This window comes from Colletes latitarsis, chromosome 4, assembly GCF_051014445.1.
Source record: "Colletes latitarsis isolate SP2378_abdomen chromosome 4, iyColLati1, whole genome shotgun sequence".
NCBI lineage: Eukaryota > Metazoa > Arthropoda > Insecta > Hymenoptera > Colletidae > Colletes > Colletes latitarsis.
Genome location: NC_135137.1, coordinates 42,112,709 through 42,130,315, shown reverse-complemented (window position 1 = coordinate 42,130,315; position 17,607 = coordinate 42,112,709). Strand labels below are relative to the sequence as shown.

Here is a 17,607-nt window from a genome sequence, read left to right as displayed (position 1 = left end):
CAACACTTTAGCCTCGTTTTTTCTTTTCTAAGAAAAAGCTACAAATTTTTATGTTGAAAGCTTACTTAGTCTACTTATTAGAACTACGAGTTTTATCACACATGAGGTATAAAAAAGAAGGTTATGAGACTATTTTCTATTTCGGCGTAAAGTTCTACATTATCGATTACAACCGGAAGAAGACGTTACTGCAATTAGTGGCAAAAACAATAACTAACAGCTTTAATTTTTTAACGAGTTATTTATTCTCAAAATTAATAATTTCAAATACTCTAAATTCGAAGCTGATTAGCTCGGTGTTATTCGTGACGAAGGAGTTTTCGGTAAAATTACATATACTAGATATTACCTAGTTGTGATAATTCTTGCTTTCCGGAAGTGCCACGTCTACTACGCGGGTGAAAAAAAGCGGGAGGTGATACATACTCTCTTTCTCGATTTTCTAAAGCTACCCGAAGTAATTTCGGACCGCCTCGTGGGAGTCGAGAGAGCCGCCCAAGTTTGTCGTGTAATAGCTCGTAACTCTCAACGCTAGATGGCGTTTATTTTTGGACCTCACACCCTCTGGTGCTAAAACGCCCAAGTTTGTCGTGAAATAGTTCTTATCGTCCACGCTAGATGGATTTCACGACAAACTTGGGCGTTTTAACACCAGAGGGTTTGTGGTCGATAAATAAGCGCCATCTAGCGTTGAAAGTAACAAACTATTCCACGACAAACTTGGGCGTTTTAGCACCAGAGGGTTCGAGGTCGAAAAATGAGCGCCATCTAGCGTTGCAGATAACGAACTATTCCTCACAAACTTGGGCGGCTCTCTCGACTCCCACGAGGCGGTTCGAAATTACTTCGGGTAGCTTCGGAGAATCGAGAAAGAGAGCAATGTGTCAGTTTGCTTTTGTCGACTGTCCGAAACTCTACGAGCTCACGTACGCGTGATCTGGCATAGTGTGAGAGAGCACCTTCGGTGCCTTTCTGGCATCTCTGAGAGACTCTTGAAGGAGAGCAGTCAGTTTACCTTTGTCGACTTTCCGAAACACTACAAGCTCACGTACATACGCATCTGGTATAAACCAGATGCCAGACGAAGCGCCGAGTGCACCGTGGTCACGTTTCATGGGAGTTAAGACAAGCAGGCTCACATTTGCCTTCTCGCTCTTGAACAACTGAAATCCGACCTCACGTCAACGGCATACGATTCGGAATCTCGACTGCCCAGAGATTTATACTTGCCTTTCCTAGAGTTCATTACTGAACTCTGCAAATTACTCCTGGTTTCTATTTGCCTCTGATGACCACTGCTGACGAAAGTACAGAACTCCCGACAACTTTTCACACCATACAGCGACTGTTACTGACTGCTTCTGATTACTGCTTGCCTCTGCTGGACTCTGCTGACCATTGCTTACATTTCTGACAACCTATAACGATTACTACTGACTTCTGCTACCCTCTGTTGGTCTTTGCTGATCTCTGTCAACGTGTGCTTGTCTCTGCTAAATTTTCCTGGCCTCTGCCGAACGCTACTGACCACTGCAGGTATTTCCGATAATGTAGAACGATTAATACTTACTACTGCAGGTTACTGCATGCCTATGCATGCCTTTGCTGGCCTCTGCTCAACACTGCTGACCACACCTGATGCTTCTGACATCGTATAACAATTACTACATGCTACTGTTCGCCCCTGCTGATCTCTGCTTGCCACTGCATGCCTCTGCTCGTCTCTGCTGACCGCTGCTGACCACCTCTGATGCTTCTGACAACATATAACGCTTACTACTTGCCACTGCTTGCCCCTGCTGGACTCTACTTGACTCTGCATGCTTCTGCTGACCACCGCTTATATTTCTGGCAACGTACAACGATTACTACGACTCCTGCCTTCCTCTGCCAGCGTCCCCTGACCTAAGCTGACCACTGCTGAGCACCGTTTATATTTCTGACAACGTACAACGATTACTACGACTCCTGCATTCCTCTGTTAACCTCTGCTGACCTCTGCCAACATCTCCCGACGTCAGCTGATCATCGCTGACCAACGCTGACCAACGCTGACCATCGCTGACCACTGCTGACCGTTGCCAACAAATTGTGACGCGATGTAATATAATATAATATGTTTATATGTATTAAAGTGTTATATAATGTAATTCTATGGCAATAAATGATATAATTTCAAAGAACTCTATGTGTTCCCATTATTTTTACCCTTCTTTTCCTATCGAAATCATTCCCTTAGTTATAAGACACTCCGAATCTTTTAAAATTTTCTAAGTTCCCCGGAAAGATTTCAAATTTCGGAATCCCTGGAACTTACCGGCGTCCCTGAAACTTCTCGGAATCCCTGAAATTTCCAAGAAGTTTCAGGCAGCGGCAAAACATTCCGGCCTGAACTTTTCGGCAAAAATTTTAAAAAGCCGTTACGTAATATTACGTAATATTACATAATGTTACGTAATATTACGTAATTTTTGCCGAAAAATTCCGGCTGCGAGAAATTTTGAAGAGCTATTACGTAATGTTACGTAATGTTACGTAATATTACATAATATTACGTAATTTTTGCCGAAAAATTTCGGCCGCGAGAAATTTTGAAGAGCCGTTACGTAATGTTACGTAATGTTACGTAATATTACGTAATATTACGTAATTTTTGCCGAAAAATTTCGGTTGCGAGAAATTTTGGAGAGCTATTACGTAATGTTACGTAATATTACGTAACGGCTCTTTAAAATTTTTGCCGAAAAATTCAGGCCGGAATGTTTTGTCGCCGCCTGAAACTTCTTGGAAATTTCAGGGATTCGGAGAAGTTTCAGGGACGCCGGTAAGTTTCAGGGATCCGAGAATTTTCAGGAAATCTTAGAAATGACGTTATTTCCAGGAATTCGAAATTTGGAGAGGGAAAGAGGGGTAAAAAATGATGAGAATACATAGAATTCTTTGAAATTATATCATTTATTGTCATAGATTTAAGTTATACAAAACTTTAATACATATAAACATATTATATTATATTACATCATGTCACAAGTTGTCAGCAACGGTCAGCAGTGGTCAGCGATGGTCAGCGATGGTCAGCTGACGTCGGGAGATGTTGGTAGAGGCCAGTTTAGGTCGGGAGATGCTGGCAGAGGTCAGCAGAGGGTGGCAGTAGCCAATAGTAATCGTTGTACGTTGCCAGAAATATAAGCGGTGGTCAGCAGCGGTCAGCAGAGGCCAACGGAGGCCAGCAGAGGCATGCAGAGGCATGCAGAGGCAAGTAGAGTCCAGTAGGAGCAAGCAGTAACAAGTAGTAATCGTTATACGTTGTCGGAAGTATCAGGGGTGGTCAGCTGTGGTCAGCAGAGGCTAGCAGTGGCAAGCAGTGGCAAGCAGAGTCCAGCAGGGGCAGGCAGTAGCAAGTTGTAATCGTTATACGTTGTCAGAAGTAACAGGAGTGGTCAGTAGCGGTCAGCAGAGTCCAGCGGAGGCAGGCAGAAGTCAGTAGTAATCGTTATACGTTGTCAGAAATATAAGCGGTGGTCAGCAGAGGCCAGCAGAGGCTGGGAGAGGTTAACAGTAGCCAGTCGTAATCGTTATACGTTGTCAGATGTAACAGGAGTGGTCAGTAGCGGTCAGCAGAGGCCAGCAGAAACCTGTAAAGGCAAGCAGAGACTTGTAGGGACATGCAGTAGTAAGTATTAATCGTTATATATTATCAGAAATACCTGCAGTGGTCAGTAGCGTTCGGCAGAGGCCAGGAAAGTTCAGCAGAGACAAGCACACGCTGACAGAGATCAGTAAAGACCAACAGAGGTTAGCAGAAGTCAGTAGTAATCGTTATACGTTGTCAGAAATTCCAGGAGTGGTCAGCAGCGGTCAGCAGAGGCCAGTGGAGACCTGTTGACGGGAGGTCGGATATTAGTTGTTCGAAAGCGAGAAGGGAAGTGTGAGCCTTTCTCTCTCGACTCCCACAAGGCGGTCCGAACTTACTTTGGGCAGCTTCGGTGAATCGAGAAAGAAGGCATGCGTCATTTTGCCTTTGTCGGGTTTCCGAAACTCCACGAGCTCACGTACGCGTGAACTGACAGTGTGAGAGAGGACCTTCGGTGCCTTTCTGGCATCTCTGGCGGGAGGAAGTACTTTCCACCATTCGACGCGTCCTCTATACTCACAGAGGTAGCTTGGTCGAATGGTTGATTGATTATTTGTCACCTGGGGTCGTGTGTTGTACCAAATATTCGCATATCTATTAGTAGATACATATTAGATTTTAAAAGGAAATTCTCTGAATTCATGAAGCCCCTGTCTCAAGATCTCTCTTTTTATTCGACATTCCGTGTCCAGGTCCTTGGGCTCCTGGCACGATGCTTGGTGAAACGAGGAACCAGTTTCAAAGGTACGAACTCATATTTCTATAGAATCGACTTCGATTCCTTCTATCTCCTAAGTTTCCTAAACCCAGATCATGAGAATGTAAAAGGAAGATGGAACTTGGATTCCAGTGGATTCGTGTTACCCACGATGAAAAGTTTTTCGTGGGTAACACCGAGCTAATGACCTCGAATTTTAAATAGTTTCTTTAAATATCGAATAAAATTTTCAATAGTAGCAATCCTGTACACTATGGGGAAAAAGAGTTTTCTACGTTTGTTAACTTTATGGATTTCAATAGTTCGATTGGCTATAAGGAACAGATCGCTCGAAAACCACTGGTTGATAAAAACGTAAATTATGGGGTAGATGGCGCCACATACATGTTGTAATTATATTTTTTAAAGTAAACACGGAATCACAAATTAATTCTTTTGAAAATATCTATTATGCATACGTATTCGATATGATTACTTAAGATATTGTCGACGACGATAATTAAATCTTGAAGGTGTAGGCGAACAAACGTTGAATTTTTTCCTTTCGATCGAAAAAGTTGTATCTCGCGGGACCTGGTCTGAAAAAAGAAAAAAGTTCAATCGAATTCATTTTGCGTTTCTGCAAGCCGAAAATTAGCGTAGTCCAGGGGTAAGCTTCGTAGCTTACACCTACTATAAAATATACATGAACGTTGAGAAACTCCTTAGAAACACAATACAGCACGTAGGTGGGTACAAAGCAGCATAAAGGGCTTCAAGCTTCAACTGTGGACATAACTGACCTACAGTGTGCTTGCGGTTTTCGTAGCATTCTGGTCTCTTTGTGTACGTACACTTGACTTGTTCGTACACGTTCTCGGAAATTTATCGTTTAAAATCGGAAGCAACCTGAACAGACTGAATCAACTTTAACAAAATGCATATACTTTGGGGCTCGCGAATATACCATGACTCGAAATCGACAACAAGATATAGGTTAGAAATCGATGGTGCAACTTGTTTCAAGCGAAGTATCTTGAAGGTTAGGAAAGTGTGATCGGGAATAGGAATAATTAAATAAAAATTGCGATCTATAAATAGTGATAGGACCAATCCAATGGTAGTCGTTAATACCGACGTGTATCAATAATTGAGGTAATAATAGGTATCGAAGTTAGTTATTGGTAGTAATAAGGTTGTCGACGGTTCTTGTAGTATCGATACAATTTAAACCACAAACAAATCTAGTATCACAGTTTGATATTATTATAATACGTTCATGAGACAATGAAGTGGATCCAAACGAAATTACACGATCGAGTACATACAAATACAATTGAATTTATATAAGTTACTTACCAATGAGCTATTTTATAATTGTATATGCGCTATGCTAATATCCCCACATTTTCGTATCGTCTAAGATGCAGTTATTGAACTCATTTCTATGTATCGATACTAAAAGTTATTCGTAAGCAAGTATCAAATTTGATCTAATTGATACGACAGTCGTATACAAGATCGGATTAAGGGATTCGTGGGCCAGGGTTGCAACCCCTCTAGTTTTCTCTTTAATCCGTGTCTCGTCATACGTCTCGATAAGTCGCTTCTAACCATTTTTCTATATCGATAGCATCCAAACGCGTTTCAGTCCCATCACTAGCTACGAATAGTCGTTAATCCTCGAACGGCGGACTCCGGGTCCATTTTGTTCTCAAATCGGAATTTCGTTACGTCGCGTTCCCAGTATTGCGTTTTCGATTGAATCTTTTTCGTGTGGTGTTCGTAAATCTTTTATTTATCGTAATATTTTTACAAATCCATTTAGTATTATTCTTATTTGTTAAAAACCGGAACCTCGCGACTCTGAATAAACAATTTGCGTGGGTCACAGTGAACCCCGGAGTTCGCCGGGCGATGGTTGAAAAGAACACGTTTCGATAATTAGTACGATTCGTTCGATTCCGACAATCGTGACAAAGAAATGGTGAAGGTAGAAGCGCGCGAGCAAGCGAGCGGTCGATTACCATTTCGGCCACGAATCGATGGGTACCGATCGATGGATCGAACGACGGATAGACGTTCGATAAAGTGGACTGTTCGATTAACGTCTCGAAGCGATTAAAAAATATGTCGTGATACCGGTCTGGGCCCAGGGCTCCCTTACTCGCTCACGCTTAGTGTTGTTTCATTTTTCGTTTTTTTTTTATTTCGATACGATCAACAGCGAAACCACTTAAATCTGTATAATATATTTATACTTAATAGTTAATCCTTAGCGATCAATTTACAATCAAGTTAATTCGATTAATCGACGAAATGTTCAATTAGTTCGTAGCGATGGCTGGTTCCGTTCGACGCGGCATGCGTTCGTTTCCGTTTCCCTTGCTTCTGATTCTTGCTTCTCTGATTTCGTTTCGTTTTGCTCGTTTCGCATTTCATTATCGATGAAAACGATTAACACCGACAGACACTTATGCTATAACTGCTCCATCATTGAATCGGAATGGATTCTTGAAAAACATCTACTATAGTAATTGTCGATCGTACGAGCCATTGTGTCCTTGAGGCCGATAGAGAACAAAAGAAACATTCATTATATAGACATCAGTTATTATATCAACGATTCTCTCATCTATACCCTGTGCATCATTTTAAATGTTTTCAACACATTCTATGTGATTACTCGAGATAAATGTTTCTCGCTTATCGTAGATAGTCAATATATAATATATTTATACTTTATGTATATCTTGTAAATGCACGCGGGCGTGCGCGCGCGTGTAGGCGCGCGTCTTTTAAAACGCGCGTCCCGCGCGTACGCGCGAGCGAACGCGGGCGTGCAGTTATTTTATTTATATATATATCAATCATGCCGGATGCATAATTTTACAGCGTCGTACAGCGACAAAGGAGGATGTCGATTTATGCCGTGCATCTTTGTTCATCGAAACACTATATTTTTTTTTTTTTTTTTTTCTCTTTTTCTTCCGTTTTTCGTTCCCGCGTCGATCGCGTGTATCGATACGCGAGACAATTCGGATCCTCGATTGTTCGAAACGCGCGGCAATGAAATATAATTAACGAGATAACATAACGCGATAACTATAAAAATCACGGTAACGTATGAACATTTTCACAGCGACGTCGTGTAGTCAACGATCATTAACCGATTAAACAAATTGCAACGAGAACGGCTTTCAATATGGCTGTAGCGGGTGCGAGGTTACGATCGCGTCGGACGCCTAATTCGACTCCGTACGTCGAAGGATCTCTCTCATCGCCGAGATAATAATCTATCGTTCTGTCCGTTTAACGTTTCCTCGCCACGCGGACGAACAAGGCGTCCCGGCGATCGGTCTTAAATTATTTATCCCGTGCATTGTCCTTAACGACGCGTTTTTACGATATAATAACTATTAAATATGCGGCTCCGTTAGAAAAAAGCTTACAAACTTCGAAAGCGAGAAGCTTAACGGTGCGTGGCTCAGTCTGTACATGGAAACACACTGCTTGAACGCCGTCGTACGCGACCATTTTTCTATTCTTACAGGGACCGTACGGCGCGACGATTTATCGTACGTTGCACGAATTTTTAAAACGATAATAGAATAATAACGAAACAACGTTCTTAAAAACTCATACGTTTCGATCGACAAATTCAATAATACGATTTAATTTAAAACATCGAAGGGGGTTCCGTAATATTATGTACACGCTTTGTTTCCATCTTTCAGTTCAATTTAAGATAAACTAGTTTCTACGTAATTTGCATTTCAACCTGTCGTTTGTTAACTTGCAGTGCAACCTTGCAAGATTTATAATTACGGTTTCGTGCAAAATTAGAATACGAATAATCGTTACGTCTATGGTCTCCGTAACGGGGGCCACGGACGCAACGATTCGCTTTACGATGAGTCGTACGTCGACTCGTAATAATAGAAGTATGACAGCGGCGTTCTGTAATTCAACGTGGCCGGCGTCGCACGACAGGTTGTGCAACAATCCCACGTTAACGCGACGCGTCGTTTAACAATTATCGTTGAAACGGTCGCGTCGGTTATGGTCGTAGAAATTATTGTACGAGGAATCGTCGGGTTTCTGGTCCCTGGAAACAGTCGACTCGGTACAGATCGCGAACAGAGACGATTCGTCGATCGTGCGTGCGTTCGACGACGAGGATCGTTTAACGGTTCGGTCGCTCGTGGACTCGGTAGAAAATGAGAAACGGGACTAGGAGATTCAGATTGTTTTTTTTGTTCTTTCTAACCGGGTGGAAACGATAGAACGCAAATATGTCGATTTAGCGAGAAACGATTCGCGCGAACGTCCACCCGAGTAACCCGGTTTGACAACGCTGGGATTCTACGTCGCGTGAACGAGGAATTACAATTAAAAAATTGTTCGTTTACCCGTAATTTTGTTTGCGGTCCGCTCAACGTACAGTCGCTACGCAGCGTCTTCGACGCGGCGCGGCGGTGTCTCGCTTCGTAATTCGATGTTTGTTGCAGTTGGTTGTGTTTTCTTTTTTTGTTTTCTTTTTCTTTGCGTCGTCGTTCCCAAAATCATCCGCACGCAAAAATTACCCGGCTTATCGCGTTAAACGGTGCCTACGATTCAACGAATCGAATTGACTAGATTCGCATTAAACATGTACAGCTTGCGATCAACCGTGTGTGTACACGCGCATCCGCGTTATTGCTTTGATGTAATAATATAGTTTCTGTAACGTATGTGTACGCAAATACGACGCATCGGTTTCTATCTACGAAAATTGCATTTGTTTACTCCCAGGAACTAAAAATATTTCCAAATCACTCGGAATGACTTCGAAAGGTGTCTCACTTCCCCCCGACACTGATGAATTCTCGCAAAAATTACGTTTCTTTTCCGCGACGACCGTACGATTACGGTACTCGGGTCGATGTTACGAAATTACAATTACGTACGAGCGCCGGATTCAGGCGCTCGCCCGTGCACCTGTATGTTCCATTAATTCGGATATATTTTGTCCGTTGGCTTGTAAAAAAATGCTCGAAACAACGCCCGAATGCTACTGTTCGTTTAACTGTATATCCCAAACAGCAATCTCACTCGTGAATATCAGCTATAGGCTAATAACGGTTACGCGACGAGTCGCGTGCAAAACTAACGAAATAATTTCTCCCATACAACAACAGAACAAAAGTAGAGAAGAAAAAATAACAATCGATATATGCGCGCGGTGTGCGCGCAGAAACTTTTTGGAATTCCAACAAGTTACGTTCGACGAAATATAACAGCGGTTCCTCGATAACGGCCCGTTGACGCGACAAGAGATTGCACTTACTCGGCCAGTCAAGCGAAACGAACCGAGTATCTTTCAACAATAACGAAAGAATAACGGTAACGCTGCAAACCGCCGGAAACGAAAAGAAAAATATCAAGAAGGAAACGAAACTTTTACGCCGTCTTTAGTAATGGGACCAATCCAATGACATTTCCTTGGGCTCTCGAACTCTGGTATCAAACTAACTTGCCATTGGAATTAGTAAGGTTATTAACATTTCTTGCAGTATCGATACGCTTCGTAACATCAAGTCTCATTCTAACCATTTAACGAGAATTCAGAGTCGCGATAATAGATTTTTTTTAATTAATTTGCAGGAGCCCTATCCGCCATCGAGTGTCCTCTTTCTACAAAATCACATGTTTAATAGTAGTTTGAAGTCGAAAATATTCACAGAATAAATATGTATACGTACGCGATAATTTGATCTTTCGAAATTACCGTTCTAATTGTATCGCGAATTCTTTGTTCGGATCGAAGCTTGTAAAACAGCGAACGAAGTTGTTTCCTCGAATAATTACAACGGAATTAAACGCGAAATGCAAATAGAAATGTACCATAGTAATTAATTTTCAAAAGTATCGAATTATTTTTGTTTGCGTATCATTATTTCAGTACAATTATTATCGCAGCGTTTAATACATTTGCTTCTTTCTCGCGAATTTGAACGATCCAGCGCGTCCAATTACGGAAAAACCATCAGATTTTAAAGATACTAATTATATTTAACGTTCGGACCAATTATCAGAAGCATCGAATCTGTCGCAAGGCATAAAAGTCTTCCGATTGGTAGGTTTTCACTATAGTTTCACCAATTGGAAGCCTAGCGCCATTTTTACGTCTGACTGCGATTAAACGGGTACGAAACTTGATGTAATCGATAAGTATCGATACGATAGTCGCGCGTTTCAATAATAATAGGGTCCATAGACGTAACGACTGATCGCACGAATCGCCGTACGAAAAATTGTTACGTTCGCGATCCCCCGTAAGTCTCAAATCGTTTGAAGGCATTCATTCGAATGACTCGACACGACGGTGTCAATTTCAAACGTGAACGGTATCAAAATACGTCTCAGTCCCATCACTAGCCGTCTTCGTCGTTGTCGATGATCCGCGATCAACTCGAGAAAGAGATCGATAGTGTTCTAGCAAGCACAGCAGTATCAAGGTGTCGGTTAAAAACGTTTTCGCGTTCGCGCGGCAGCCTGATTTCGTCGACCGCGCGTTTTCAGTAGCATTTTCCACGGTTCCGAGCCGCGCGCCCGTGTAACTACTCGCGGCGCAATCGTTGATCGTGAGCGACAGAGAGGAAAGGATCGGAAGGATGTATCGAGAGAACGTAGTGGCAAGAAACAAACGAACGAGAAACGCGACGAAATAGAGAGGTAGAGAACGAGAAGAGTTGACGCGGAGATAGTAAAATGTATAGGTTTAAAAGACTGACGAAAGAAGGACACAACGTATTCCCCTACGACTTTAGCCTGCTTCTGCAGGTTGGCAGAGTACGGGTCTCCGTCACCGCGCCTAAAACATTATACCAATTCGATCGTTTTGGATACTCGAGCAGCGGCTAGAGGTTGTAACGTCATGCAACTTTCCAGGGATAAAGAAAAAGTAAAACTCTGATTATCGCGCGCCACGGTGACTTCGATGCCAGAGATTGATATTACACGAGAGAGAGATACTAATCGAAGTTACCATTCGATACATTTCTTTCTAAAAACTTAACGCGAGCACCAAGGGAAGCACCGAAAGTCTCGGTTACGCCCCTGCTGGTATCTCTAAAACGATCCGTTTGGACGTAATATTTCACGCGCGGCGACAGAGCTGTGCGATTTACCGTGTTGCAAAAGTAGGTTAAAATCGGAGGGGGATTGAGTCATTCCCTCGCGAGAGACAGAGGGAATGGAGGAAAACGCGCGCAGTTCGCGAATCGCAGTAGCAAAGTCGCGCCAGAAAGCGTCCGCAACGAGAAGCGTTTTCGTTAGACGATTATTCCGGCGACGGATCCTAAACGTGTAAAAATACGTAGAAAAGATAAACATAGCGCTCGTAATCGCTATCGTGTCGAATAGTTTTACATCGATTATCATACACCGTCGTAAGCAAGGTCGACCGGCGGCCTGTGGTGAGACGGAAGGTAAGACGGCGGCGTAGAAGTACCTGGCGTGGCGCTGCCAACACTGGTGTAACCACCGGGATAATTCGCGCTGGGCGCGTGAATCCCTGCTGGCGGTGCCGGATAGGCATCGAAGGAACTAGAATACGAACCGTTGTAGGGATAAGGATTGGCCATGTGACCGAGGGATGGATGCATTCCTCCCATGCCGCTCATACCGCCCATCCCGTAGGTGCGTTGCATCAGGCTTGGCTCGAGGCCGCCGAAAAGGTACCCGTTCGTCGATCCCATGGGCACGGGATAATGAGGGCCGGGTATTATATTTGGATACGAATTGCCAGGATGTCCATGGCTCATGCTGGGCGTGTAATTGCTAGACGCCAAGTTTTCCACGGTGTAAGATTTGCTGTGCTGCTGCTGTTGCTGCTGTTGGTGCTGCTGTTGCTGTTGCTGCTGCTGCTGCTGCGAGTCCGGATGCTGGCGGGCGTTCATGCTGTATAGGGACCCGTAGCCGTCGTTCGGAGAGTTGTGCAGCGAACTCGCGTAGATCGTGCCGCCGGGTGCCAGGGGGGGACTATAATTGGACATTCCCGCGTTAGACATTCCGGAGAAGCCGGACAGATAAGATTGATGATGAGCCTCCATCTTTTCCGCGAGAGATCCGTCGTCGTTCATGCCCGGATGACCGTGCTGTAGACGTTGGCTGCCACCGTCGGCTATGCTCGGTATTTGGTCGACTAGAGATTCCAGGTCGCTGAGACTCTTCGACGCCACGTCTTGGTTCCTCTTTATGCCGTACTGCTCGTGGGGATGGTGAGGCGACATCGACGAGTGGGTAGGCGTGTGGGGGTGCGTGTGCGGCGGAGTCGGATGGGAATGGTGCGAGTGGTCGTCGGTGGCTTGGCTCAGAGGCGTCGGTGTAGTCTGATGGGGATGAGGATTGTGCGGGTCCGAGGTTTGATCGTGGTAGCCCATGTAACTCGTGTAACTCGGGTGAGACGGGGTGCCAGGGCTACCGTGGTGGCCCGTGTTCTCGCCGTTTCCAGCTGGATTGTACTGACGATGATCGTTGTTCATGTTCTGCTGGGAGATGCTGGTCGGCGGCTCGAAGTCCGGGTGCTCGACGCTCGGCGACGTCAACGGCGACGGTTCCAGGTTGTTCTCCGAGGAGATCGCGGTGTTGATTTCCGACGACAGATCGGAATGAGTGAACGAGAGCGACATGGACTTTGGGCTCTGGCTGTAGTGCTGCAAGTGCACGGGGCTCTGTTTCGCGTTCATGCTGTAGGGACTGTCGTTCATGCCCTGACCGTAGAACCCGGAATCGTTCATTTGTTGCGGGTAAGGGGCCATGTGGGCGAATGTCTTTGGCGGCGAGAAACAGTTGGGCACGATCCCGCCGTAACCGTCTCCCAGATGACCCATGCTCTGCCGTTGTTGCTGCTGCTGTTGCTGTTCGCGTTCCCTCATCTCCCTCTCTTGTTGCTTCTGTTGCTGATGAATCTTCTTCGGACGACCGCGACGCTTCTTTATCACCACCCCGTTCGCGTCCAGCTTCTCGGGATCGGGCGGCGGTTGATCCTCCGGATTCTTTATCTTCTTCGGTCTGCCTCTCTTCTTCTTACCGGGTATCTGGGAATTGGGCTCCTGTTTCACCAGCGTTCCGTTCACGTCTGTGATCCTGCTCTCCCCCTCGTTCGTCAGATCGTCGCAGAACGGCGGCTTCTTGTCCTCGATCGCGTCGTGATCCTTCTTCTTGAGCTTCGAGTCCGCGAACACTATGTCGGACTCGTCTAGATGAGAGATCGTGCCGTTCAAATAATCGCGGAACTTCTTTAGCGCCGCGTAGTATGGCACCTTATCCGCCGCTCGCGGCAACTGTGCGCATCTTGCGCTGCTCGATGGCATCACCCACATGTACTGCAACCAAACGTTTATCGTATGTTATTGGAAACATTTTATCGGCAACGTGTAACCGGATTTTTAATTTGTTCTTCGCCTTACCGTGTTGGTTCCCTCGATCAGATTGGGCTGTCTGCCGAAACCAAACTCCTTCTTCCCCGAGAATACTTCGTAGATCAGTTTACCGTTGAACACCGCGATCTTCGGCTTGTATTTCCGTAATTTCTCTAACAGAATGTGACTACCTGTAAAAGAAATACAAGTTCACAATCTGTTTCACGTTACAAACCATACAACTTTTATGTTGATAACGCGTATTAATATTTTATAGAGAGTTCAATAAACTTCAGATTGTACAGGTGTCTATGATTGGACAGATGTTTGAAGTTTAAATTAGATAGTAACTAACTAGAAAGTGTAAGTACAGTAGTGCCCACATAAATGACCAAGCTCGGGACTGGCCGTGGTCACTTATGTGGGCACGGTTACTTCTCAGAATTTAACGGAAATACGGAAAGAGACTAAGCGCGAGTCAGATACAAAAGCTGGCACCCGAAACCATAAAATGATTTATTAACACGTTTAGATAGTGCTATTCGTCTATTTCATCGTTGATAAATATTAAATTTCACTAAACTATTTTGTCCCTAGAAAATATACACTCAGAATCGCTTTTGCTCGAACGATCTAACCTATATTTACCATCTAGTGTATTTTCTATTCAACAAATAATAACTATTCAACAATTATCAACGAATAAAGAAGCCAAGCGAAGCGATCCAAATTCAAATTCGTCAAAGTTGAAGCCTCAGTCCCGCCACTGCCGGCACGTGGTTGGATGACAAACTGTTGGTCGCGACAATACCTTTGTTCGTCGTTGCGTATTCTTTTTTAGAAGAGTCGTTCGTTTTCGGGCTGTATCGCATTGTTTGGAACGGCCTGTATATTTTCGATAGCTAGATAATCGTGCTAATATGTCTGCGACGTTCGAACGAGCTTCGGTTTATCTCGACGCTTGATTCGTTCATTGTTTTAAAAGCGATGCATGGACCGTGATTCTTGCACGCGAGAGAATTTCGAGCGACGAGGTTGGCAACATTGGGATACCGCGTGCCGCCAGTCTCCTCGCGGCGACGATCGCATAACGAACTAGTCGAAAGTCAAAGCCGATCGGAATATTCCCGTTGATTTTTGTTGATCGTTTTCGTTAATATAAGAGTTACGTAGGCAGTGGGACGATCGCTTTAACTAGTCAGCGACGAATAAAAGAAGTTCAGTGATCGCGACATCCAATAGATCGTGAATCGAGGCTCTGTTGTTCGTCGTCAAACTTCTCGGTGCTGGCAAACATCCAGGCGAAGTAAGTAAACCAACGTTTATCGATACATGCTCGTTGTTGCTTACATTTTCGTCTAGTGAATCTTATCTCGTGTTCCGCGTTCGTCGCGTTCTACATCGGTTATTTTATTTCGTTCCTTGCATTCGTTCGTCGAGTCGGAATCCCCGAACGCCGGCTTACAAAAAGTACAATTTTGTTAGATTTCTATTTATTAACGACTATTTCGCGTGTAGCTACGAGCGATCGGTTCTCGAAACAATGATAAAGGCGTGTCGCGTATCGAAGCGAACGTTTTTTCGCGAACGATGCGTGAGAATGAAAATTGCTCGCTGTCCGCCGTCAAGGACACAATTTCGTTATACTATTACATTTCGGTTGCGAGGGACCAAATCAATCAGCCTCCATCGTTTCGACGAGACGAAAATGCACGCGACGAAAGAACTGTATTTTAGAACGGGAGGATTATTTTTATCGTCGTGGATTACACGAAGTCAGGGAATTTTTTTTTACAAAATGAAAAATTTAATGAGAATATTCGATCCGGATAAGAGAAGAAACGAATATATCTGTAAATAACTAGAGGCTTGCACCATCGATCCGCGATCTTGATTATCGTTTCGAAATATTTTTCTTTGTTTAGAACGTTTACTGAAATTTCAGTCGATTCAACAAATATTATCTTTCGCGATAGAATGCACGTTAAAAGCGTCGAGAACTTCGCGATCTTTCTGTCGTAAAGTTCGTTGTAACGTAATGTTCGGTGCCGGAAATGGCTGGTTTTTGTCGTCCATGTGTGCACGGTATGTTTAGTGTCGTGCACGCATTAGAAAGATGGTTGGGGGCTTAGCGACAAGATCGTGGTTATGTTTGATTCGACGAAAGCTTGAAAATTCGTTCGCAAAATTAATCACCAATATTATACGAATATAACGAAATCGAATATTATTTGCGTCCTTTAATTAATAGCCGAGCGTACCGCGTTTCAACGGTTTTTATATTTCGAAAACGCGAGATAATCGTGCAATTTTAGTTTCAACGCGTTAGTCTGTGACCCACACGAAGAAACTTCAAAGGGGAACCACTTTTTTAATGTTTCGTGCGTTTAATCGAAAATGTTTTCATCCGATTTTTTCCACTTTCTGTCGAGCGATCAGCTTCTTTCGTTATTCCGGTTCCTCTCGTTTAAAATTTTTGAAAACGTTGAACGTTTCTCGCGTTAATCTAACCTTTCTGCTATTAAATTTAATATCTTTCTCGTTTTTGAAATACCACCGAACGTAATACAAAGTAGAAAATGTCAAGTATCGAATTGAAACAGAACCTCGACAATTAAAAATCTGTAGATTATAGAGAAAGTCATAAAACACTGAAATAATGTTGTTTTAAAATCGAAAAATCCCAACGGTATAACGATTAAAATTTCAGAGAACATCTTAATATTTTCGCAAATTATGTTGCTTATACTATCCATAAAATTTCGTCTGGATTAGACAAAAATAGTAGGAGTTACAGAGAAATCACAAACACACAGATTTTTTAAATTCGATTCCTGGATTCATTACTTTGTGTTTTAGTGAATTCTATTTTCAAACAGAGACTTTGGAAACATCTCAAGCAAAATATTCTTAATATCATTTAGTACCGCAACGTCCTTCGACATCAATTAGAGACATCGCTTTGACCTCTCACATAGTCACATTCAGACACACCTTATCAATATTTGCATTCTAAACTGGACCACTAACAAATGCTTTATGCTGACTGATTTCAAGATAGAATGATAAATTAGTCAATAACAAATATTCTGACGTCACGTAGCCCCACTAAATATGTATAGTCGTGCAATATTCCATTTTAGAATTTAGATATTTATTCAAAAGTGTGTTTGAACAGTTGTTTTTGCTTTATAATTTGTCCTAAATTGTTTTAAAAGCAGTTCCGAGAGGGTTAAAGAAAACTCTTTGTCTGCGTGTTATCGTCTACTGACCTTCTTTTATTTCTTTCCTCGTGAGATCGGCGCTGCCTTTAGTGGCGCGAGCCACCATATTTGTGAAACCGATACCGAAGCGCAACAGCTTGTAATCGTCATCCGCCGTCAGTGGTTCAGGTGTCAGTCCGCTCAGGTGTAAACACTTCCCTGAAAAAGTCATTTTAATTGCACGTTAGAAATACCGAAAGAAGCGAAGTCACGCTTTTTCCGATGCTCGCGGGAAACGCGCCAAGAATCTTTGCCGTTTAAGTTCGACCGATATCCATGGGGCGGGAGGGTGGAATTTCAATAGGTCTGGGTCAAACGTTGTCGCCAAACTGTCTGGAAGTTCCGACTTGGTTTCATAAACTCACGACGATAAATCGGTCGTCAACGAAAGAACATAGAAAGCGTGCTCGGCGTTACGTAGAGTTATGGATGTTGGTAAACTTGAAAGAATCGTGTATTCTATAATAATAAGAAACCACTTTTCTTAAAGAATTGCTATACGTTTCTAATTCTACGTACGTTGATTCTCTGTTGAAAATTTTTAAAAGTGACATCGTTAAAAGTACTGTAATATAATAAGTACACACCATCGAAGTATCGAATAGT

The 17,607-nt window shown here is 43.4% G+C and overlaps 2 protein-coding genes across 2 annotated transcripts in view; one reads left to right on the top strand and one right to left on the bottom strand.

The window, feature by feature from the left end:
• Positions 1 to 6,517: 6,517 nt before the first annotated feature.
• The window catches only part of Tdg (Thymine DNA glycosylase), a 106,659-nt gene continuing 95,569 nt past the window's right edge, over positions 6,518 to 17,607 (bottom strand). Inside the window, exons 7-9 of the mRNA XM_076763374.1 lie at positions 17,011 to 17,160; positions 13,787 to 13,929; positions 6,518 to 13,702 (exon numbers count right to left, since the gene is read on the bottom strand). Coding sequence (XP_076619489.1) covers positions 11,753 to 13,702; positions 13,787 to 13,929; positions 17,011 to 17,160 — 2,243 coding nt within the window. The 3' untranslated portion in view covers positions 6,518 to 11,752. The remainder of the gene's footprint in view (positions 13,703 to 13,786; positions 13,930 to 17,010; positions 17,161 to 17,607) is intronic.
• Dnmt3 (DNA methyltransferase 3) overlaps positions 14,691 to 17,607 on the top strand; it is a 129,942-nt gene continuing 127,025 nt past the window's right edge. The window contains exon 1 of the mRNA XM_076763394.1: positions 14,691 to 15,044. The gene's annotated coding sequence lies outside the window, so the exon portion shown is untranslated. The remainder of the gene's footprint in view (positions 15,045 to 17,607) is intronic.